The sequence below is a fragment of the Rhinopithecus bieti genome, unplaced genomic scaffold (genome assembly GCF_001698545.2).
Source record: "Rhinopithecus bieti isolate Rb0 unplaced genomic scaffold, ASM169854v2 scaffold_44745, whole genome shotgun sequence".
Lineage (NCBI taxonomy): Eukaryota > Metazoa > Chordata > Mammalia > Primates > Cercopithecidae > Rhinopithecus > Rhinopithecus bieti.
The window spans coordinates 407,001-431,293 of NW_016818280.1; the positions used below are offsets into that span (position 1 = coordinate 407,001).

Here is a 24,293-nt window from a genome sequence, read left to right on the forward strand (position 1 = left end):
TTTTTTTTTTTTTTTTTTTTTTGAAACAGAGTATCACTTTGTTGCCCAGACTGGAGTGCAGTGGCGTAATCTCGGCTCACTGCAACCTCCGCCTCCCGGGTTCAAGCGATTCTCCTGTCTCAGCCCTCTGAGTAGCAGGGTCTACAGGCGTCTGCCTCCACACCTGGCTAATTTTTTTGTATTTTTAGTAGAGACAGGGTTTCACCTTGTTGGCCAGGCTGCTCTCAAACTCCTGATCTCAGGTGATCCACCTGCCTTGGCCTTCCAAAGTGCTGGGATTACAGGCGTGAGCCACCACGCCCGCCCCACTGTAACCATGTTTAAGTATACAGTTCAATGGTATTAAATATGTTAATAATGTTGTGAAACCATCACCACTATCCATATCTGGAACTCTTTTCATCCATATTGTATCTGAATTTCCTTCTTTTTAAGGCTGAGTAATATTCCATTGCACAGGCATGCCACCTTCTGTCTATCCATTCATCTGTCAGTGGACACCCAAGTTGCCTCTGCTTCTTGGCTGTTGTGAATAGTGCTGTGAGTAGTGAACACAGACGTGCAGATACCTCCTGGAGACCTTTCAGTTCTTTTGGGTGCAAACCCAGAAGTGGGATTACTGGATCATATGGTCTTGAGCAACCTCCATCCTGTTTCCCACAGCGCCCATACCATCTTACATTCTCAGCAGCGGTACGGGAGGCTCCCGGGTCCCCACATCCTCGCCAGTGCATGTTGTTTTCTGTTTTTCTTTCTTTCTTTAATTTTTATTTTTTCCTTTAAGCTCTGTTGGACTTGATGTTTTCTGTTTTTTTGACAGTGGCCATCCTAGTGGCTGTGAGGTGGTCTTATATACTTTACATCTTTCCTGGAAGTAGAAAAGCTCAGTACAAGGGGAGCTGCCCTTCCATCTTAACACTTTGTGCTGACGGGCTGGTTTCGTGTGTGCATTTCCCGCTTCCCGTCCTTGATAACTGAGGCATCAGCTTTTTGATAAGACACAAAACAGAAAGGAGCCTCTTCTCCCATACCCCTGGCCTGGCCAGCGGCCACTGCTGCCCACGGTGCACCCACACTCTCCTGAGACTGTGCCAAGCTTGCGCTGGTTTCCATTGACTGCCTGCTGCCTTCCATTGGACCCCTGATCGTGTTTTGTCTTTGGACTTGGTGATATTATTTCCTGCAGAAATTTTAAGTTTTTCTGTTGTCACACTGATCACTTTTTCCTGTTATGCCATAATTTCTGGGTTATCTGCTTTGTTTTTTTTTTTTTTTTTTTTTTATCTTTGAGACAGGGTCTTGCTCTGTTGCCCAGGCTGGAGTGCAGTGGTGAAATCATGGCTCGCTGCAGCCTCGAACTCCTGGATTCAAGCAATTCACCTGCCTCAGCCTCCTGAGTAACTGGGATTGCAGGTGCCTGCCACCACGCCCAGCTAATGATTTTTTTTTTTAGAGCAAGGACTTGCTATGTGGCCCAGGCTAGTCTTGAACTCCTGGGCTCAAGTGATCACCCTGGCCTCTCAAAGTGCTGGGATTACAGGCGTGAGCTACCGTGCCCAGACTGTTGTTTGATCTTTGACTATCTGCTGGGTTACACATGATCTGCCTCTGTTTGCATTTGCTGTGATCGGTGGTCTTTTCACATATTTACATGAAAAGCCTTGTTTCACAGCCTCATAATCGCCAGCATGGTCCTTGCCCACTTTCCCGTCTGGCTTTTCTCTTCTCTTATCTCTTCTTACCCTCCAGCTGGTTTGCGTATTAGGGATGTGATCCTCTGTCGCTTGTGGTGCAGATTTTCTCAGCTTCTAGTGTCTTTTAACTTGTGTGATGTACAAATGGTTTAACTTTTTTTAAATGTAACTTAAATCTTTTACACTTAATGGCTTTTTGATTTATTGCATGTTCAGAAAGGCCTGCCCCATCCCCAAGATTTTTTTTTTTTTTTAAAGCCCTGTATTTTCCTTATGGGCATCCACAAGTCGGATTTTCTTTACTTCCTTGGGCTGGCTGCTCTTCTTCCGCAGTGTGGTGGAGACGGGCTGCCCGGGCCCCGGTGCCCATCTCGAGGCGCTGTTCTCACTCGGCGTCCTGAGTCCTGCCTGTGTGGTGCAGACGGGCTGCCCGGGCCCCGGTGCCCATCTCGAGGCACTGTTCTCACTCGGCGTCCTGAGTCCTGCCCGTGGCTCTGGTTGTCTTTCGTGTTGGCTTCTCTGGGTGGAGTCTGGATGCACCTCCAGCCCCTGCAGGATGCTTTGCCTGCTGGACCTGCAGGGAAATGGCCTTGGACGTCTGGCAGCCCCAAGGTGTCTGCCAGGCCCCTCTATGTACTGGAGTCTTCGGGGCCGGTCACTGCAGCCCAGCACTTTTGCCACCCTGGTCACGCCTGGCCCCCTCAGAGGCTGCCCCTTGGGGCTGGGGAGGGGGCCCGGTACTCTGGGTGCCCTGGCCCTGCAGCCTCCCTAGCAAGGTGGCTGGGGCTTGGGGAGCGCTCCTCTGCAACCCTGTGCTGGGAGCAGCCAGCTCGGCCGGGAAGACGCGGCCCCAGATATTTTGTTTGGGAAAGAAACTGCAGTGTTTATTTTCTTCAGAAAAAAAACATTTAGAAGATTTTTTTTAAAGCTCTTTCGTTTAGAAGGAATCTAGGTATGTTATTGTTTAAGAAAAAAGTGTTTGCAATGTATCAGTCACCCGTTTCATTCTGAGCATGATTTATGTGAGGAAATGGTTTTTTTAAAAATTAAGCTGGAGATATATCCCTGTACGATGCTTCTGTGAAAATGCGGCTTTTGTCCGGCGCTGTTAATGCAAGTTGTAACAGTGTAATATGGGAGTCAGTGTTTACATGTTACATTCCTCTGCCGCAGTCAAAATAAGCCCGGAGGGTCTACAGTAGCATTTCTGTATTTTATCAGCTTGGGCTGGGGCTGAGGGGAGGCCTCCACTCACACTTGGAGGGGCTGTTTCTGCCAGATTTATTTGCCTTATAAATATTCCCCATGTTTATTTTAACTCGCCTTTAAAATGGAGCTGAAATTAATATGGACCCCAGGGCTGCTCCCCTGGCCCCTGAGTGCCTCCCATAGTCGGGTGGGACATTTCTACCTGGTCCTGTCCAGGAGGCCAGGTGGGCAACTCAGAGTGCCTGGCATCCCAGTGCCCCTCCTGCATTGGGCACTGTGTCCCCTGGTTGGCTTCTCCACCAAGGAGGTGCCTTGGCCCCCGGCCCTAGGCCCTCGGTGGGCTCTGCAGTGTGCACAAGGCCTCCTTCGTCCATCTCCACTACAGGCCCAGGCTGCCGCCAGGAACTCCTTTCAGCGCACGTCTGCGTGGGGCCCACTGCTGGGAGCTCCAGATCTGGCGAGTGGTGCCCACAGTGGGGTCTGGGACCCAGCCTGCAAGGTTGTACCATGCCACTTTTGCCCCAGAGAGGCCACCCAGGCATCACATTGTACCTCGGGCCCCAAGTTGGGAGCCCCCTTCCTCCTTTGTTTGCATCCAGGTCTTGGGGAGCCCAGGGCTGGACAGATGGCAGAGGTAGAGGGATCGTGTCCAAACTCAGTCAAGGGGAGACAGAATTAAACAGCGCCCTTCACTAAACAGCCATATGCTGGCAAAATGGGGCCATACCTGTTGGGCAGAGTGGGCTGAGCACCTGGTTTGTAATCCAGGAGGGTGAGGAATACATGCAGAAAACTCCTGAAAAAGCAATGTGAGCTTGTGGGTGGGTGAGCAGGGTCTTTGAGTGCACTGGGGTGGGTCGGGGGACATTCTGGCTGCCCCACTCCCAGAGCCATGCCCCAGCGCAAGGGGCTGTCCTCTCAGTCTTGGTGGGGACCCTGGGAAGGACTCCAGGTCGGTTCATGCTCTTTCTGTGCCATGCAGACGCCTGCCTTGTGCCTAGCCTGTTTGCCTTTTCTGCTGGTCTCGTGTGTTTCCTTCTCTGGAACTGCAAGACACGTTGAAGAAGAGAGGAGGGTTCTGGGGAGGTACAGCGACCCCTGGGCAGGCAGTGGAGCCCCTTTGGGAACAGTGGCCACTGCAGGGAGGCAGGGGTGCGGAGGGGCACGTGACCCCAAATGACAAGGCTCAGAGGGGGCGTGCAACCTTGCAAACCAAACCTTGCATTCCACAGAGCAAGCCCCCGGCAGGTGGAGGAATGTGGAAGGCAAGGACGGTGAGCCCACTTTACAGAAGCAGGCACTGGGGGTTGGGATCCAAGTGCAGCCAAGAGGAGCCCGAGGCCCAGAGGGGCCTGGCAACCGAGCAGGGCCAAGGACCTGAGCTCCAGCTCCAGTCCCATAGCCGTACAATCTTCCTGCCACTCCCTGACTTGGAGGGCTGCCTCCACCTGGAAGCCTCTGCACCCAGCAGGGACTTGGGCCCCGACAGTGTGCTTTGTCTCTGTCTCTTGCACGCCCATGGCCTTGGGCTTCGTCTTCTCCCTCAGTGCTAGGCTTTGGAGCTCAGGTGCCCTAACCCCAATATAGGGATTGTGGTCACTCTATTCTAGTCCTCCCTCTTGCTGTGTCTGTAGGTCCGCTTTCCGCGAAGCAGGGCTCCGAGCTGGCAACACTGGGATGGGGCAGAGGGCGTGAATGAGACCACAGCCTCCTCTCAGGTCCGATAACGAAGGTACTGCTTCCCGGAAACAACCAGGGGCTGCCTATTCCTGCTTCTGACTCTGTAGCCCCTGCCCAGGTCCCCATGGGGGTTTACGGAGCATGGGGCCAGCCTCTCCTGCAGCTGCCAGGCTGGCTCAGGGGCTTCCCAGCCCACACACTGGCCCCCAGGGGAGGGGCTGCAGCCAGCTAGGCCTGTCCACCCTCTGAGGCTGCTCCACCAGCCTGCTGCTGTCTGTCCTCGCACTCCTGGGGCTCTGAGAGCCAGAGTGTTTTTATAACTTGGGCTGGTTTAAGGCTGCCTGTCAGTGTGTCATGGAAAGAGCTTTCATTTGACCCTTAGGAAGTCCGGAAGCCAGCCAGGTACTGCGATCATTTTTCTCTCTTCCTAAGCTCAAGAGGGAAGAAGATAAATTTTATCTTGGGAAGAACCACGGCCATTTGGGAGAAAATTTAATTTAAGTGGCACATTCCGCTGGTGTGACGGGATGTCCTTGTGTTCAGCAATAGGGAGACCAGCTGTCCTCCTGGGGCTTGTTACCAGACTGCAAAGCCCCTGCCACCTCTGCTGTGTGCATCCCTGTGGCTAAGACATGACAAGGTAGGGCTTTTGGTGGCATTTGTTACAAGGCCAGCACACAGAGGCTCCGGCCCAGCATCTGCCCCTGAGGGGTTGGGTGGGGCTGGCGGGGTCCCAGGCAAGCCAGGGAAGGAGGACTTCGTAGTACCCCCAGCCCTGTGCTGCCTCCCTGGGGCGTCCGCAGCTTGGCAGCCCATCTGGTATTTCCTGGGCTGGCAGGACCTCCAAGGGGCCAGGTGCCTCCCATGAGACTCTCACTTTGTGTGAGCCTTCCCTCTGGAGAGCAGGCCTTCAAGCTCAAGAGGCAGATGGATTGCTCTTTAAGCCGGGGCTTCGTGGGCCTGAATTAATGCTTTTGTTTCTGCTTCCTCCCCCCACTCCAGTTTTGAACAAGAAAGCTGCCCTGTGATTAGGCTAATCCTGCAGTAGTTACTATGCCTCTTTGGAAAATGTTTGCACACCAAAAAGCACAGAGAGTGGAGCTGCTGGGATCACGTGGAAAATGGATTTTTTGTTTGTTTTGTTTTGTTTGTTTTAGAGACAGGGTCTCACTCTGTTTCCCAGGCTGGAGTGCAGCTTACTGCAGCCTCAAACTCCTAGGCTCACGCAATCCTCCTTCCTCAGCCTCCCGAGTAGCCAGGACTACAGGTGCATACAACCATGTCCCAGTAATTTTTTTAGTTTGTATAGATGGGGACAAGCTATATTGCCCAGGCTGGTCTTGAACTCCTGGGCTCAAGCAGTCTGTCCATCTTGGCCTCCAAAGTGCTACGATTGCACACATGACCCACCACACCCAACCTCTGGGTCTTTTAATGTAGTGGTAAGTTGAGTGGTTCCAGCCCCCTACCCGCAGGTCCTGTGAGCTGGTCCCCTGACTTCTATGGCCAGCACCTCTGACTTCCTGTGGCCAGCCATGGCGTGAGTTGGTCACTGCACCATGTTCCTGTCTGTCCCCACCCCTGCTGGGCCATGAGTGGCCTGAAGAAGGTGTCTGCAGGTCCCTGTCTTTGGGTAGTCTCTGTCCCTGTGATCTGGAGGCTTTGGTGTCTGTCTCATTTTGCTCGGGCATTTTCTTACTTTAGCTGGTCTGAACGGAGTTCTCTGTTTGAGTTCTCATATCCTGCATTCTTCAAAGGGTAAACATTCACATAATTTGATCAATATGGGGAGGGATACAGTGAAAACCAGTGCTGTCAATAATTCTTGCTCATGACAAGAAGAAGAGGCCCAAAATGACCCTCCACGTGAGTGAGACGTGAGCTTCTGTTGAGAGATTTCAGCCGAACACATAGGGTCGAGGATGCCCACTCGGGAATGTGCCCACTGTGCCCACCTCCTCCTAGCTGTGCCCTCGGTTGCTGATTCAGAGCTGGCAACTGAGGGATGGGGGCACCTGTGATTTTGAAGGTGGCCCTTGAGGCAGGAGCTTCTTCTGTGCCCTGTGGGTGCCAGGACAGGAGGCCTGGGCATTGGGGGTTCTCCGAGGGAGGGCCTAGAGAGTCACTTGCCCCCACCCCAATCCAGTCCTGGTGGGTCAGCATCATCTAGGAGGTGGGGATGTACACATTGGTGGCAGAGACAGCAAACATTTGTGGCGAAATCAGGAGGGTGTGTTGCTGTATCCTTAGCAATGAGGTAGGAGGCCCGGAGAACAGCTTGGCCCCTGTCCTGCGGCTGCAGGGCCCATTGCTGGAAAAGGGTTGGCCTTCAGGGCCAGGAAGGCCCTGATGCGCAGGGCCCACTTGCCCACAGAGGCGATGCATTGGCCTCACTCCCCTGGTGCGTGCACAGCCCAGCAGGAAGCGTCTAGCCCATGCACAGCCACCTCTGGGAGCAGGGGGCAAGGGGCACTGCATGATGGGCTCTCGCCCAGTTACACCCTTGCGTTTAGGGCACGATATGCAAAGCAGCAGAGTTCTGTTTATATTTGCAGTAACTCATAACTTCATATCTTTTTTCTTTCTTTTTTTTGAGACGGAGGCTCTGCTCTGTCGCCTAGGCTGAAGTGCAGTGGCGCAGTCTCGGCTCACTACAAGCTCCACCTCCCGGGTTCATGCCATTCTCCTGCCTCAGCCTCCTGAGTAGCTGGGACCACAGGTGCCCTCCACCACGCTCGGCTAATTTTTTGTATTTTTAGTAGAGACAAGGTTTCACTGTGTTAGCCAGGATGGTCTCGATCTCCTGACCCTGTGATCTGCCCGCCTTGGCCTCCCAAAGTGCTGGGATTACAGGCGTGAGCCACCGCGCCTGGCCATAACTTCATACCTTAAACAAAAGTTTGTACCTTTCACTGTGTATAGCAAGTCCAAAAATAGTTTGGTTTTGTCATTTTGGAAGTGCACCTCTGTGTCGAGATGTGTATGTGGTGCCTACGTGTGTGTGCGCGTGTGGAAGTGCATGCATACCATGGTGCCTGTTTCCCAAGTGTTGCTGGCCCTGAGTGGGGCCGGGAATGCATATCTGCAGTCCGCTTGGCTGGGGGTCTCAGGGTCCCCCTTCACTGTCCTCACATGCCGAGTGTGGCATGTAACCACCTTGTGCTCAGAGCTCTGTCTGCTCACCCTAATCCTGACAGTGGCGCGGTTCTGTCCCCAGCCACTGTGAGGAGGCTGCAAGCCAGATGCTTCCCGCAGGGCACCTGCAGAACGATTCCAAGGGATACACCATGTTTTGAAATGGGATTATATCATTAGTACCTGCTGGGATTAGCACTGACGTTGGACTTATCCGTCCTTACATCACCTCCTCTTGTTCAAAGACTGAAGGGTAATGTGGGAGATGTGGACCCAACCGTGTGCAGCTTGCCACTGGGGCAGCGCTTCCCGAATTAGGTGTCTGTGCCCGTGTGCATGGGTGTGCATGCATGTGTCTACATGAGTGTGTGCATATGTATATGTGAATGAATGTGTGTACCCATGTGAGTGTGTGTGTGTACATTTGTGTGTGCCCATGTAAGAGTATGTGCATGCACATGTGTGCATGCAGGTGTGTGGCATGTGTGCACATACAAGTGTGTGTGAGTACGTGTGTATGCAAAACACATGTGGAGTGTGGAGTTGAACAATAGGGTGTTTTCACTACAAGAGCGAATATTTCCAATGACTGCTGGTCACAGCATCCTGTGCTGCCTCCCCTGTCCCTGGGATCCTTCAGTCCCCTCTCTGGGGAGCTGGCCCTCCTGGCCCTGCACCTAGCTGTGATAGGGCTGGATGTGCCTCTGACCTGGCCTTCCGTGATCTTGAGAGTGTCCTGCTCAGATGATGTCTTCCCTTGCGGTCTGGTAGCCTCCCTGTCCTGCTCAGCATCTCCGGGCTTCCACCCTAGCCCAGGAGGCCCCAGGGGAAAGAAGGAAAGCCGTGCGCTGCTCTGGTAGAAGTTTCTCCATGCCTCCAGGTACCTTCCAGGGGACAGGTACCACTTGTCACTGACACGCACGCCCTTCACCACCAGGTGATTTGCTGATTCACAACATGCTTGACAGTGTAGACTTGGAAAGTGGGCTTTGCACCCTGGGCAAGCTGTTTAAACAGTAGCCTTGGAGCTCACGAGCTGACCGAGGGCCTGGACGAAGGCTGCAGGGTTCTTCTCTGACCGCACTTGGTCAATAAGGGCCTCAGCTTTACACGTGCTCTCTCTCTGTGTCTGTTTCTGTAACAGGTTGGTGGTCGGGGCCAGCTGTATCCTTTGCTAGCATGCAGGTGGCTGTCCTGGGAACTGGACACTCCTTCCCCTGAGTCCCTCCTTGCCATCCGCCCTTCCGGCAGGCTCTTTGCTGCCTCAGATCAGGCACTTACTGGGCCTCTCGGCATGGAGGACCTGTGCCTGGGGACAGTTTGAGGCTGACCTCTGGCCAGGGATTCCTGGAGGCTCTTCCTGAGCTGGGTACTGAGACAGCTGGGACAGCTGGACATGGCTATGAGGCAGGTGGGCTGTTCTCCCTCGAGAGCAGCCCAGCCTGTACCCATTCCTTCAGAAGGAACAGTTAGACAGGGAGGGTCAGGAGAGGAGCTGCAGGAGGGCCTGGGGTCAAGGGGACATCTGAGGGAAATGAAAGCCCCTGGCCTGGCACGGTGGCTCACACCTATAGTCCCAGCTACTTGGGAAGCTGAGGCAGGGGAACTGCTTGAACCTGGGAGGTGGAGGTTGCAGTGAGTCGAGACCATGCCACTGCACTCCAGCCTAGGCAACAGGAAAAAAAAAAAAAGAAAAGCCCCAAGCCGCTGGCTAAGAGCACAGGTGGAAGAAAGCAGCCACCTGGTATCTTCCATGGCTGAGGTCCTCCCTGAACTGGCCACTTCTCTCCATCCCAACTGGGATCCACCAGGATGCAGGCCTTGCCCCAGAGCTGGGACCGACAGCCCATGGGAGCAGAGGCCAGAGGCCAGCCTAGTCCATGGGTGCTGCTTGGGGGCTCCTTGCTAACCCTAGCCTGCGCACTTGAGATGTGGAGGTGGGGGTCTTGAGTTGGGAGCCTCCTGCGGGGCCAGCCGTGGATGGGTGGGGCGTGGGCTGCGGCACAGGGCCCCGGGGTGTTGTCTCATCGCTTCCAAAGTTAGAATCTCCAGTGCTCCTTAGCCAGCACCTGACAGACGTGGCCCTGGAGTGTGCTGGCTTCCTCACCGGGATCGGGCTGGACGCCACTGTCATGATACGCAGCATCCCCCTCCGCGGCTTCGACCAGGTAGTGCCGGAGGCCCCAGCTCCCACCCCTGTGGCTCTGCGGCCCTTCCTCCCATAGCCCCTCCCAGGCAGGTGCAGTGCAGTCATGGGCCATGAGTGATGCCTGAATCTTTAGAGATAACCCTTGAATGGGATGAGGAGATTGTCCAGGAAATATGCAAACACGCAACCAGAGCAAGGGAGGAGGGTGGCAGTGGGGCACACAGCTGCACAGAGGCCTCCAGCCAAGCGCAGGCACAGTGAAGGGAGGCTCTGTCCAGCCTTGTGCCGGCAGATAGGGTCACCCTCCATCAGTTAGAGGCTGGTGTGTGCTGCAGAAGTGTTAGCCCCACCTCAGAGATCCCTGACTCCCAGCTCTCCCCTTGCCTGTCCTCTCTGAGGGAGTGAGGGTGAAATAGCTGTAATGTGTGAGCTGGGCTGAGGGACACAGGGCAGTGCTGGCCCCAAGACAGCCTGTGGGGTCTTGGCGTCTGGACAGGTGTGCTGTGTACAGCGGCCTTCATCTGTGTCTGGGGTGCACACACTCATGTGGCCAGCAGGATGAACTCCTAGAGTGGAGCAATAGAGATTTTCTTTTTTTAGCTAAAAACTCTACAAGGGAAAGTCTCCTGTTAAAATAGAAGTCTGGAGTTGTCATTGTGGAGACATCAAACACTACATGACTGCCACGAAGGAGGCCCCATGCAGGGTGAGCTGTGCAGATCTGCGGGCCCTGCTATGGGTCCTCGGCCAACCCTCAGCTCACAGAGCCTGAGGAGGGCACCTGAGGTGGGAGGAGCCAGGCCTGTCATCTCCAGACTCCCAGTGCCACCCCCAGGCCGACTCAGAGACATGTCCCTCCACTTGTGTGGCCATGTGTTGCTCCATCCTAAAGCTGTGGCACACTTCCGTCATGTCCCTCAGTGCAAACCCACGGAGCCCTGTGGTTGGGACACAGTGTCTAGGAAGGCCTCGGAGCCTTGAGATGTGGGGAGGGTGAGCTGGCAGTGGACAGAGGAGGAAAGGGGTCTGCAGAATGGGGGCCGTGCCCAGGCAAGGAGGATGCACAGTCTAGGCAGCCAGGCTGAGGGGTGATGGACCCTGTGTCCTGGACAGGCCCCATGGTTCCCCTCAGAGCCTGGGCTGGCCGTGCCCGCCAGGCCTCTGGAGGGTGCAGGAGCGATGAACAGCCTGTGTGGCAGCCCCCCTGCAGCACAGCCTGCCCTGCCCGGTGGGCCGGACTCCTACACACGCCATCTAGAGCCAGCTGGCGCACCCGCACAGGTGTCAGAGGATGTTAGCAGTGACTGTTTATCTCCTCTTGAAACTAGAAGCCATGGCCAACTTCACTGCTGGTCCATGCAAGGGCCCATTGTCCTGAGAACAGGGCCCCCATCTGTAGCTGGACTGGGGGCGCACAGGCCTCCTGAGCCGGGAGGGAGAAGCAGGACTCTCTCTGTCCCCGATCTGGACCTAAGCCTACTGTGCCTACATTTCTAGGTGGGAACAGAGTCTCCTGCCTACCCTCCTGGCTCCTGGATGGCAGAGGGGCAGGTTGGCCACATGTGGAGGCGGGGGCTGGGAGCAGGGGCCATCTGGTTGGACCAGGGCACATCTCCTGGGAGAAGGGATGCTTCTCTGCCATTGATTTTAGTGAAGACTAAGTTTTTTGTTTTTGTTTTTTTACGAAATATGTAGATGGGCCGGGCGCAGTGGCTCATGCCTGTAATCCCAGCACTTTGGGAGGCCCAGGCAGGCAGATCATAAGGTCAAGAGATCGAGACCATCCTGTCTAAGACGGTGAAACCCCATCTCTACTAAAAACAAACAAACAAACAAAAAACTTAGCCAGGCATGGTGGTAGGCACCTGTAGTCCCAGCTACTCGGGAGGCTGAGGCAGGAGAATGGCATGAACCCAGGAGGCGGAGCTTGCAGTGAGCCGAGATTGCACCAATGCACTCCAGCTTGGGCAACAGAGTGAGACTCTGTCTCAAAAAAAAAAAAAAAAAGAAAAGAAAAGAAATATGTAGGTGTACCAGGATTTGTTTGTTCATTTTTCCTTTTTTTTCTTTTTTCTTTTTTTTTTTTTTTGAGACAGAGTCTCACTCTGTCACCCAGGCTGGAGTGCAGTGGTGCAATCTCGGCTCACTGCAATCTCCGCCTCCCAGGTTCATGCCATTCTCCTAACTCAGCCTCCCAGTTAGCTGGGACTACAGGTGCCTGCCACCACACCCGGCTAATTTTTTGTGTTTTTTAGTAAAGACAGGGTTTCACTGGGTTGGCCAGGATGGTCTTGATCTCCTGACCTTGTGATCCACCTGCCTCAGCCTCCCAAAGTGCTGGGATTATAGGCGTGAGCCATCGCACCCAGCCTTGTTTATTTTTTCTTTTAGAGATAGGGTCTCACTCTGTCTCCCAGGCTGGGGTGCAGTGGCGTGATCACAGTTCATTGCAGCCTCAAACTCCTGAGCTTGAGGGATTCTCCCACCTCAGCCTCCCAAAGGGTTGGGATTACAGGTGTGGCTGTATCTGGCCGATGAAGACTTAGTTAATTAGCATCTAGAGAGGAGCCCACAGACTGAGTGAGTCCTGACCATAGGGCCCAGGGTTGAGGACTTGGAGCCTGGACAGGGGCCAGACACTCTACAGAGAGCAAGAGAACGTAGAGCAGGGGCTGGGTGTCCACTCCGTCTTCCACACAGACCCCTCTCAGCCCCTCACTGAGGCCTTTGAGAGCAGGGCAGGCCAGGGCCTCTCTCCCACGGCCACCTGGTCTTCATGGCCTGTCTTCTTGTGTTTTGCAGCAAATGTCCTCCATGGTCATAGAGCACATGGCATCTCATGGCACCCAGTTCCTGAGGGGCTGTGCCCCCTCCCGAGTCAGGAGGCTCCCTGATGGCCACCTGCAGGTCACCTGGGAGGACCGCACCACTGGCAAGGAGGACACAGGCACCTTCGACACCGTCCTGTGGGCCATAGGTAAGGGTGCGTCGAGTCACACACTCTGTCTCTGGTCTCCCCAAGGCGCATGGAGAATCTTTGCCCCACTTCCTGTCACCTCTCAGGGCTCCCCCAGCCTGCTGGCTGCCAGGCGGGTTGGCTGCTCCCCAGTACACCTCGAGAGCAACAATGAAGGCCTGTGGGGCGGCACCCACACTAGGCTGTGCCCATCTTGCCATCCCCAGCACCTCGCATCTCTGCATGTCTCCCCACCACTGTGGGACATGCTAGAAAAACCAGAGAAGAGACCAAGACGGCATCAGCCAGGTGTCCTCATCAAGGAGCGACTAGGGCCGGGCACGGTGGCTCAAGCCTGTAATCCCAGCAGTTTGGGAGGCTGAGGTGGGCGGATCACAAGGTCAGGAGATCGAGACCATCCTGGCTAACACGGTGAAACCCTGTCTCTACTAAAAATACAAAAAATTAGCCAGGCGTGGTGGCGGGCGCCTGTAGTCCCAGCTACTCGGGAGGCTGAGGCAGGAGAATGGTGTGAACCCAGGAGGCGGAGCTTGCAGTGAGCCGAGATTGTGCCACTGCACTCCAGCCTGGGCGACAGAGCGAGACGCTGTCTCAAAAAAAAAAAAAGGAGCGAGTAGGCAGTCGTCCTCACCTTCCCTGGCCCTTGATCGATTGCTTATTAAGGTTTCAGCACATAAATCCTACATGTCACCTTCCAGGTTTAAGTCTTGGTTTGTTTTGTTTTGTTTTTGAGCAGAGTCTTGTTCTGTCGCCCAGGCTGGAGTGCAGTGGCAACCTCCGCCTCCCGTGTTCAAGCGATTCTCCTGCCTCAGCCTCCTGAGTAGCTGGGGCTACAGGCACTCACCACTACGCCCGGCTAATTTTTGTATTTTTAGTAGAGACGGGGTTTCACTGTGTAGGCCAGGATGGTCTCGGTCTCCTGAGCTCATGATCTGCCTGCCTTGGCCTCCCAAAGTACTGAGATTACAGGTGTGAGCCACCGCACCTGGCCAGTATGTAGTTTTTCTTTAGCATATTAAATGTTTTGCTGCTTCAGGCTTTCCAGCTAGGTTTTTTTCTTTTTTGTGTGTGAAACAGGGTCTGTCTCTATTGCCTAGGAGGAGTGCAGTGGTGTGATCATAGCTCACTGCAGCCTGCACCTCCCAGGCTCAATCAATCTTCCCATCTCAGCCTTCTAAGTGCTGGGATTACAGGTTTGAGCTACTATGCCCAGCCAAGCTAGTTTGTTGTTTTTAACATAAAAATGAGATAGATTTGAAAGTTTTAAAACTTGTGGTGACATACACATAACATCAAATTCATCATCTTAAGCATTTTAAAGTATATAGTTCAGTGGTGCTAAGTACATTCATATTGTACAACCAGCATGACCATCCATCTCTGGAACTTTTCCATTATCTCCAAACTGAGCTCTGTCCCCCTTAAACACTCACTCCCTGCGGCCCCTGGCACTCACCCTTCGCTGTCTGACTCCGTGAATCTGACTCCTCAAGGGATTTCACGTAAGTAGAATCATGCAGTGTTTGTCCTTTTGTGACTGGCTCATTTCTCTTAGCACAGTGTTTTCCAGGGCGAGTCCATGTTGTAGCATCTGTTAGAGTTAGCATTTGTGTAGCGCGTGCCAGCATTTCCTTCCTGTAAGGCTGAGTTGTATGTGTGTCCATCATCTGTCAGTAGATACCTAGGTTGCTTCCGTCTTTTGGCTGTTGTGGATCATGCTGCTGTGAACATGGGTGTGCACAAGCTGCCTGTTTTCAGCACATAAAAATTATGCAGGCATTTTAAAGTTCTGCCCAGCCTTCTCGTGGCTTTCAGTATTTCCCAGTGGGTCCCTTTGGGCCTGGCAAGTCATCACATGCCAGGAGTGGCATCTTGCAGGACTTTCCAGAAGTCATATTTCGAAGGATTCCAAAGACATCACCCTTCCAGTGCTGGGCAGAGGCCTGGGCATTTCCCGGCCAGGTGTGGGCTGGCTGCCACTTGCTGGGCACAGTCTGGTCTCACAGTCTTGCTCTCTGTCAGGTGTGGGTCCGGTTTTGCATGGGGCAGAGGCTGAGCAGGTATGGGGAGTGTGGACACAGCCAGGGGATACCTGTGCCCAGACCTGGGCCGGGGCTGTCCGAGGGTAGTGGCAAGGGGCAGCTGGAGCCAACAGGGATCACCCAGACACTGCCCTGTCCCAGGCCTGCTACAAAGCTAGGCGTGGAGGCCATTGCAGATGGGCCACCCCAAGGAGGGCTGCGGGTCCTGGTCAGGGTGGGTGGCGGCACACACAGCGGGCCTGCTCAGATGTCCTATCCGCCTCGGTGCCTGGCCATCTAGTTTAGGCTCCTAGTTTTCCCAGTTGCCCGGTCAACTTGCATGTTGAAGGCAGAAGCAACCTACTCAGTGTTGTTAGTTCTCCGAGGCCTTTGCATGCTAAGCCTGGTATGTTGTCCCCTGCAAAAGCCCAACATCAGAGCCAGGGTGCCTCTCAGATCCCCTGGCTCCACCTCCATCAGCTCACTGGGCTCACATGGGGCTGGCCAGGTGTCAGTGTCCCCTGGGGGAGGGCTCCCGCAGGCACAAGCTGTGTCACAGGGTGATGCACTTCTGAAGCAGTCACTCGGAATGGGAAACGAGAAAGGAAACCAGCCTGAAGCGGCTGAGCCTTCACTTTTGTGCAGTGGGCACAGCCAGAGGTGACAGCTGGGAAGGACCTGAGACGCCCAAGTGCATGCAGGGCTCTCTGCCCAGAGGTGGCCAGTCAGCAAGAGCAATGCTCTCAGTCACATTGTAAAAGTAGATTTTAAGTAAATTTATTATGATAAACACTTTGAAGGATTAGGTAACATTTTGGACTCTGAAGTGTACTGATGGTTCTCATCATAAACTCCACTTTATTTTTCTTTCAAAATTTATCCTCCTACTATCATTCCCAAATAAACTCCACTCTAAAGGAGAGGTGGTGAGTTTCTCCCTCCCACCGCGCCCTAGCCCTCCTCCTCTGTCTGCTGACATCTCCGTTCACCCACGGCATAAGGGAGCTCTTGCCATTGAGCTGAGGGGCAGCCCTCGACTGAGCCCACAGGGATGTAGCAGACCAATGGGCCAGGGGCTGTGTCCCTGGAAAGCCCGGGCGTCAGCCTGGCAGGCAACAAGCAAGGCCCCCTCCCTACTCAGCAGAGCTGCCATGGCCTGCACGCCCATCCTCCTTTGCTGGGAGTCTGTTTTATTTTTTTGTATTTGCAAAATGAGCATCCCCCAGACAGTCTGCCTGGCGTGATTGATGCTGGGGGTGGAAGCTTTTCACAGTCCTTGGCCTCTGACCCTGCTTCCCGAGGGCGGCGCGGCTTCTGCACGCCTGCTGGGGGCCGCTTGGGCATGTGCTGACTTCGCTGCTGCTCAGAGCCAGGTTTTGTAAACATTCAGGAGCCACTTCCCAGGTCAGCAACTGCAAGCGTTTTCTGCCGGTTTGTACGATAAGCCTTTAACCAAGCTTTATTTCTACTTGCAATAAAGGATGATCCACTCTGGGAGGTTAAAATGAAGCGCCCTAGGGGCGGCACAGCTGGCAGTGCCAACATCCCCGACTCCGCTTCCTGTCCCGGGTGTGCACTACGTCTGCACAAGCTGGGCTCTGACAGGAAGCGGGGATGCCCCCATGCCCAGCGCACACACACACAGAAGGAGCCCAGGTGCTGCACAGAGCTCCCACGTGGGGCTGAATGCTGGCCCTGCCCATTGCCTGTGTGCCTGGCGCCTGACCGCAGCTGGCAAGGACCATGGACATTGGCATCGCGAAGTGGGCCCTGCAGTCTGGAAGCCGAGGAGGACCGGAGCCCCTTCCTCGATGCAGCCTTGATCTCCACGTGGTGGATTAAACATATTAGCAGTTAAAGCAGTTAATTGCTGTGCAGGGGGCCCCGCTCATTGTTTGTCTCTGAATCACCCGCCCACACCAGGTGTCTCAGATAATAGACTGGGAACTTCAGGGAGGAGGATTTCCTGTCTGCAGATGTGCCGATTACAGCGCTGAGTGAAGACAGTCAGCCAGCACCGCTGCGGGCTCGAATTCGCCCACTCAGTTAACCAGTTGTGGCCTGAATCCCTGGCTGTCTAGGGGAGCAGGGTGGGGCTGGGGCGTCCTGAGCAAATGCCTCCCAGTGCAAAAGCTTCTAAGTGCTCGTTGAGCTTAGATTTGGTTTTAAAGAAAGGACAGACTGCCTCTGGACTACAGCCCTGAGAAACTGGAAGTTGAGATCGTCATGTGCCCCTTTGGCGTCCCCAGCCCCTCTGGACGGTTCTCTGTCCCTCTCTTGAGGGTAAGATGCTGAAGGCTCTGGCATATCCCTCCCTGCACCACGGGAGTCCTGCCCATGGTCAGAAGAGCCAGCAGACACAGGAGGGGACTCGCTGAGCCTGAGGATCCCACAGCCAGGCAGCTGTTGTGCCTGAGTGCCAGGGAAGGTGGCCCTGGGTCTGCCCGGGGGCCTTGTGGTATGGCAGGTGAGATGAGACCCAGGGAAAGAATCCGTCTGGATCTTACCCTGGCCACTGAAGCCATTTCCTCTTTGGGCTTTCTCTTAGATAACTCAGAGATGTCCACCTGTGTGTAAATCAGCATCAAAGCCTGAAACACAACATACATGGAGCGTGGGAGCTTGGCTTCCCGGCTTCCTCCTGGTACCGCACAGAGGCCACCCCCACAAGCTGCCTGTGTATAGTCTGCCCATGTGGCATGTGTGCCTGGACCACAGTGGAGAGACTGGGGTGCCCAGGAGATGATGATGGGGGCTGGCGGTGCCCAGGAGGGGAGTTGTTGCCAGGGTGGGCTGCAGCCCGGGGCTCCTCTCTCCACCCAGGCACTGCTTGCTGGCATGTATGTGGCAGGTAACCGTCTTTGCTCAGCTGTGCTTGGCTGATGGCTCCCGTACACTGCAGACTCAGCTACACAAGTCCCTGCGGAATGTCCCTCTGTTGAGTGCCAGGCAGCAAGAAAGGGCAGAAAGCAAGAACCAAGCCCCCTAGGCTGGGGATGGGTGGGAGCATCCCGAGCCTGGTGAGAGGGAAGGGATGGCTCCTCCTGGATGCCCTCCGTGCTGGTGTGGGTGCAGCCGGGGCTTAGGGGCCGCAGTGGGTGTGGATGTTGCCCGGGCGGGGGAGCTGCGGTGGGCCCATCAGGACTGCTCTCAGGGATGTGCCTTGCTGCAGCTGCGTGAAACCAAATTTGTGGCTATGCTCTTCCCGGTGGGGATGGGCCCAGCCATGACCCTGGCACCCACGCCTCCACGCTCGCAGGGTGGAGTGGCCATTCCTGGGCAGGTGATACGGATCAGATACCCCTCTTTGATAGTCTAACACCTTTTTATTTTAGTGTAAATTTAGTTTGTAATTAATTACATCAAGAGAGACCCAAATCTGTCTGCATGTGAGTTTGGTATTTTTTGAAGTGGAGCCAAGATGAACATTCATGGAGCTCTTCCTATGAGCAGTGGCTACGGCCTTCCCCTCCACACCATGTGGCCCTGTGCATGCACTGCTGCTCCTGAGACAGCACTGTTGGCTCAGGCGTAGCTCATGGTGGTGCTAACATCTCACAGAGGCCAGGCCAGAGTAGCAGGAGGCAGCACCCTGTGCTTACCCAACAGCCTGGTGCCCCATGCTTGGCTTGAGGGCCAGTTTACACCTGTGTCCAGAGCCCACAGCCATCTGACAGGCCAGCCGGCACCTGCATACATGGATGTCGAACTGGGTCTTGTTACCATGTCATATTCAGTACTTATGGTTAGAACTGAGTGGAAAACAATTAAGAAAAAAAAAGAACAACATGGTGAAAAGTCTTCTAGAGATAGGTCAGCACCATTTATACATATTACCATGTACCCTCTAATGTCTGCAGGTGTCCCAGGGCAGCCAACCTGTTACAATTGCAATTATGTTAATAATCGTTAAAGGGCTGAGTGAGGTGGCTCATGCCTATAATCCCAACACTTTGGAATGCCAAGGTGGAAGGATCATTTGAGTCCAAGAGTTCAAGACCAGCCTGAGCAACAGAGTAAAACCTCTTTTCAAATAATTAATAATATAATAATAATAATAATTGTTTTTTATTTGTTTGTTTTTGAGACAGTGTCTAGCTCTGTTGCCCAGGCTGGAGTCCTGGGGCGTGATTTCGGCTCACTGCAACCTCTGCCTCCCGGGTTCAAGCGATTCTCCTGCCTCAGCCTCCCAAGTAGCTGGGACTACAGGCAACCACCACCACATCCAGCTAATTTTTGTATTTTTAGTAGAGACGGGGTTTCACTGTGTTAGCCAGGCTGGTATCGAAGCCCTGATGTCATGATCCACCCACCTCGGCCTCCTAAGGTGCTGGGATTACAAGCATGAGCCACTGCGCCCAGTCTAATAATAACTGTTAAAGCAATAATGACCACTCACCATAGAGCACGCTCCTTCCTGGGGGTCCTCTGGGCCTGAGCTGGAGGCTGTGCCATACTCCAAGGCTGACTGTGGGGTCTTACACATCATAATGCACGCAGGCAGCTCGAGTAGGAAAGGTCCTTATGCTGCCTGTGGGGAAGCTCACCCCCATCCCCCAAGGAGCCTCCCTGGGTATAAGACACCTCGGGACAGTCTGGGGGTCCCTGGTGGCTGCTGGCAGTCACAGCGAGTGGCCAGTCAGGTCCCATTGAAGCCCCAGGGCTCACTGATTATTCAACTAACATGGCATCTCGAGGGGACCCGAGGCCAGGAGGGCAGGTGCATCCCCTTCCTGGGCTCAGAGCTGCGGGTAGGGGCCTGGGGCTCATTGAGAAGGGGCAATTCTGGAAAAAAAAAAAGAAGAAGAAGATAAGTATTTTAGAAAAATAAGCTTCAAGGATCTAACTCCATTTCCAAAGGCATATATACTCTCCTCTGTGCCTGGTTCCAAGGTGCCTCGTTGGGGCAGATGGCAGGCCAGGCCCTGTGAGAGTGGCTGGCTCTGGGGACCACATGCCTCGTGAGACAGTTGCCAGGTGGCCCACAGGGCCTATGTGTGAAGCCCTGCCTGCCTCGCATTGCCCACCGGCCCTGGAGCTTCCCACTCCCACACCCTTGTCCTCAGGCGCAGTGCTTGGCCCCGGCTGCCTCTGTCTGGATCACAGCCACTGACTCACCCTGCTGTACTCCCGCTGGCACTTACCTCTCACCCAGGGCACCGCCTCCTTGCTCTTCTCTGTTGGGAACATGTGTCCCAGGCGGGCGTGAAATCAGAGGGCATGCCTGTTCTTCCCATCACAGATGAGAGCGGCGCGTAATACTGCAGGCGACTGGCTGTCCCCTTGTCCCTGTGTCCATCAGAATAGGTGGGAGTGATCCATGGTGACTGTCTGGGTGGTTTTTGGGCTTCAGCCTTCTCTGGTCCCTCCTTGGGGCCAGGCTGGCTGGACAAGCATGGTGGCTGCCCTCCATCTCCCGGGCCATTGACAGCAGCTGGTGAGGCTCTCATTGTGATCAGAGGAAGGCTGTCCTGCCCGGCTGCTCCTAGCACTCCCAGGGCCATGTGTGGAGATGGGCTGTCCTGCGTCAGGGGTGCTGCACTGCTGGGCCTGGGGCTGGAGGCAACTCCAGGCTGCAGAGGTGCTCAGCCCAGTGCTTCCTGAGTGTCAGTGTTGTGGGCCAGCCACACATATACATAGGAAGTGAGAACGTCCATTTGTACCTGGAATTACTGTTTTTTTTGGCAGAAGGACAAACTCTGTTGGGCCCATCAGCCCCAAGTCTGAACCAAGCCCAGTGGGCAGCAACGAGACCCACTTTGCTACCGGCAGAGGCATCTCTGCAGTGGCAGGTTTTGCCACGATGCCAGTGGTTCCATCTTGAAGGGATGTTCTTGGGCTTGTTGCCATCTCTGCACCACGGTCAGCAGCTCCTCTTTGCCTTATATGCACGTGGCATGGCCTGCCTTCAGCGATGGCGGGTCCGTTTGGCCCTCTGCTTCCATGCTGACCACAGCTCTGCTTTTGGCTGAGATGATCCCCTTGGAGGGCAGCTTCATGTGAAGACATGTTACCTAAGTTCTCCAAACGTAGGGCGCATGAACTGCGGACCACTACGATCGCTCTCGGCCGCTCGCTCCCGCTCCCACAAAAAACTCCTCAAAAACAAACAAATAAACAAACAACACACCAACCACACACAAACAACTAAACCCCACTCCAACCAACCCAAACACGAAAATAAAACAGCAAAATCAATACACAAAAATCATAAATAATCAAACACACAGACCAACAAAAAAAACAGGTCCCCAGACTCTACCTCCCAGAGAAGCACATAGATATAAGGTACAGACTGTGGATCGACTACGAGAAAGAGAACCATGTACCGAACAGCCAAACTCTCTTGCTGCAGTACACAAAGTGGCCTGTGTGGAGGCCCTTGGTGGTGATGGACAGCTCTGTCTGCTGCTGAAACTGGTGTGGATCCTGGAGACCATCTCAGCAGGGGGATGTCCTTCAAGGTGCCCTTGATGTAGCTGTGCTGCCTGGCTAAGTCCACAGCGTGCAGGCCCATGAGCCCACATGCTTCACATGCACAAGGAATACAGAGCTGGTGCCTTCCTCTGCCCACGAATCCTGTGGCCCACGACTGCTCATGAGTGCAGTCTGAAGAGCTGTACCTGGAATTTTAATGCCCTTGTTGTTTGCAGAAAATATGACAGAGTGGTATGTATCCATTACGTAATAAGCTCTTACAAAGCAGGAACATGGTGAAGATGCCTATAAATGCATGAGAAAAGGCAGAAACTGGCAATTTACAAAAGAGGAAATATGGTTCATAAACACGTGGCCAAAAATTACTTCATCTTACTAGTCATCAAAGAAGTGCAAATTAAAACAGCATGACAGAGAGCGCTGTGCGCCGCCTGCCCCAGGAAGGAACAGAGTCTAAGAACTGTCCTGCGCCCGGAAGCCCCCACTCAGCTGCCCTTCTTCTGAGGATCTGCCCCAGGAACTCAGCTGACACATGGCAAGCTGGTGCCCCAGGTCTCCATCCTGGTGGTATCTAGGAAGCAGAGACTCGAGAGCCACCCAATGTCCTACCCCAGGAGGGGACATTCAGCAGCACTTGGCAAACACTGCACTGGGTGCTGAAGAGCCAAGGCTGCGAGGACAGAGCTGCAGGGAGCAAAGAGCCCCCCCATGGGGAGGCCTGCAATGGGCCGCAGGCACAGCTGGGAAAGCTTAGAGCACAACATGCAGGGGTGAAAGACACCGGTGCAGGCGCCCTTCTTTCCCCAAATGGCCTGAGCGGTGCGCCTTTATCCTGGCATAGGAGGGGAATGGTGGGGAGCTGACTGGGCACAGCTGCCTGCATCCTGCTGCTCACACCATTCGGGCCCCACTGGATCCCCACCTCGGCACGAGTCGTTCACCCTCCTGCAGGGCTCCAGGCCTGAGCCAGTGGGGCCTAGGACACCTGACTGTCCAGCACCAGCAGGGAGATCTGGCCCTTCTCTGGCCACTGCCCAGTCCTTTGCTTGCAAGACCCATAGTGGGGCTCAGGGCTTGGTGTCTGGCCATCAGGGCTGGCCACAGCTGGGGACGTGGCCCCACCCAAGTGGAACGGGCCTCTTCCCTGCACCCACTCCCAGCCACGTCCCACCGGCCCAGCTTCTAACCCCACTGTGCCCTCGGCTGCCCTGATGCCTGCCACAGGCCACTCATTCTTCCTTTGCTGTTCTTTCCTGATGGGCTATGGAGTCCCTGCAGGGCCAGGTGTGTCTGTGCCACGCAGCCCTGTCTCCCCTGGCCATCCAGCCTGTCCTAATGTGAAAGCTGCCATGCTTTTCACATTAGTGGCTCCATCACATTCCCACCAACTTCCCAGAGGGATCCACACAGCATGTGCAGAAGAGTCCTGGCTTTGAATGGGCCACCTAATTCCATGCCTCTTTTATCTCTTGTGACTACTTTTAAATTTATCTTTATTTCCTTCAGACCTGGGGACAGGGTTTGGTCAGCACCTGCAAGGTCTATAGTTGCCATAGTTACCATGAGGAACGTGATGAGTGCCTTGGCTTCTTGGGACCAGCCAGGCAAGCTTGCAGAGGAGAGTGTGGGTGCAGCGTCAGATATTCTATTCCTGCAGGCACCAGGAAGTACTGGGCCTGGTGGGCTGGACACCAGGTTGGGGAGGGACCAGAGGGCTGGGCGTGAGCCCCCTGCCTGCAGGGACCTCAGCCCCTCCTTCGTGCCCCAGCCCTGCCCATGGGGCCCAGCTCCTTCCTCTGATGTGGGCTGGCATGCCCTGTGTCTGGGCTGATCCCCAGCCGGTGCCAGCCCTCCCGGCACCCAATTCCTGCGGCTGAGCAGAGCACAGAGGCTGGAGCCAGCCTCCCGCAAGCCGGCTTAGCCAGGTTTGTATGTTTTGACTCCAGCCCCAGGACGGCAGCTGGAGACTTAAGGGTTCCCTTTCACGGCAGCTTCAGCTTCCAGATGCTTAGGTGGGCGCCACCCGCATGCCGGCCAGCAGCTGGTTTGTCGCAGCCACAATGAGCAGGGGACCTATGCCTTTGACGCCAAACCGCCTTTGCCATCCGTGGATCATCCTGAGCCCCTGGGAGCCGAGAGCAGCTGGGATTGGGAGGGAAAAGCTGCTGTGGCCGCCCGCCGGCCTGGCAAAGCCACACCCATCTGAGTTAGGGGAGAAAGGGACCTCTGCTGGCCATTGGGCTGTGAAGAGGCCTATGTGGTACCCTCTCTCCGGGCCCCAGGCTATGTGGAGACTGGCAGGGGGCAGCTGTGCTGACCCCCTGGACTGGCCATCCCCTGCCCCTCTTGACCTTTGCACCCAAGAGCAGGATCAGCTGAGCCAGCTGCCCCTAGAATGGGCATGGTGTAGTTAGGACGCTGCCCCTTAGCTCAGCTCCCCTCGGCCCTGAGGTCTCTAGGCTGGGGCTGTGTGCCAGGCAGCCACGGGGGGCTGCAGCACAGAGCAGGCGGGAGACCTGGCTGCTAGCTCTGCTCACTTGGCCCTCTGCTAGTGGGTTGGGGGGGCTTGCTTTCCCCTAATGGGGAGAGACCTTCAGGCCCTACCTGGGCAGAGGGCCAGACCCCAGGACTTGAACATTGTTGGGGTACAGTCCAAAGTGTGGCCAGCTCCTCTTCAGCCTGTCCAGATAGGAGGCCATCGGGAGCCTGCAGGTGTCCTTGAAGGAGGCCCCTCTGGACTCTCGGTCTCACTGCCTGATGGTATCAGGCTGCAGTGCTGCAGACAGATGCAGGGAGGCCAGGCAGGCCAGGTGCCAGCAGCTCCCCACGAAGGGCTGGTTTCTCCGGATGAAGTCGGTACCAGAGCCATTGGCACTGTGCTGGTGGCCCTGCAGCAGGGCCTGAGGCCTGGGCATGTGGAAGGTTCTGGAATCCCACACTTAGCACTCTTTGATGTCAGGGAGCCCCAGCATTGGCAAGTGCCTCTTCCT

The 24,293-nt window shown here is 55.0% G+C and overlaps 1 protein-coding gene and 1 long non-coding RNA gene across 7 annotated transcripts in view; both read left to right on the top strand.

Annotated features, from left to right (window-relative positions):
* The window catches only part of TXNRD2 (thioredoxin reductase 2), a 67,773-nt gene that overhangs the window by 34,632 nt on the left and 8,848 nt on the right, over positions 1-24,293 (top strand). For 5 of the 6 annotated variants that reach the window (XM_017856645.1, XM_017856644.1, XM_017856646.1 and 2 more), the window contains 3 exons: positions 8,863-8,882; positions 9,795-9,886; positions 12,670-12,844. In XM_017856645.1, coding sequence (XP_017712134.1) covers positions 8,863-8,882; positions 9,795-9,886; positions 12,670-12,844 — 287 coding nt within the window. The remainder of the gene's footprint in view (positions 1-8,862; positions 8,883-9,794; positions 9,887-12,669; positions 12,845-24,293) is intronic. The other variant, XM_017856649.1, reaches the window with a different exon arrangement.
* On the top strand, positions 3,204-4,812 carry LOC108518372 (uncharacterized). The gene is made up of 3 exons (XR_001882353.1): positions 3,204-3,989; positions 4,136-4,177; positions 4,538-4,812. It is a non-coding gene; the product is annotated as an uncharacterized LOC108518372 (long non-coding RNA).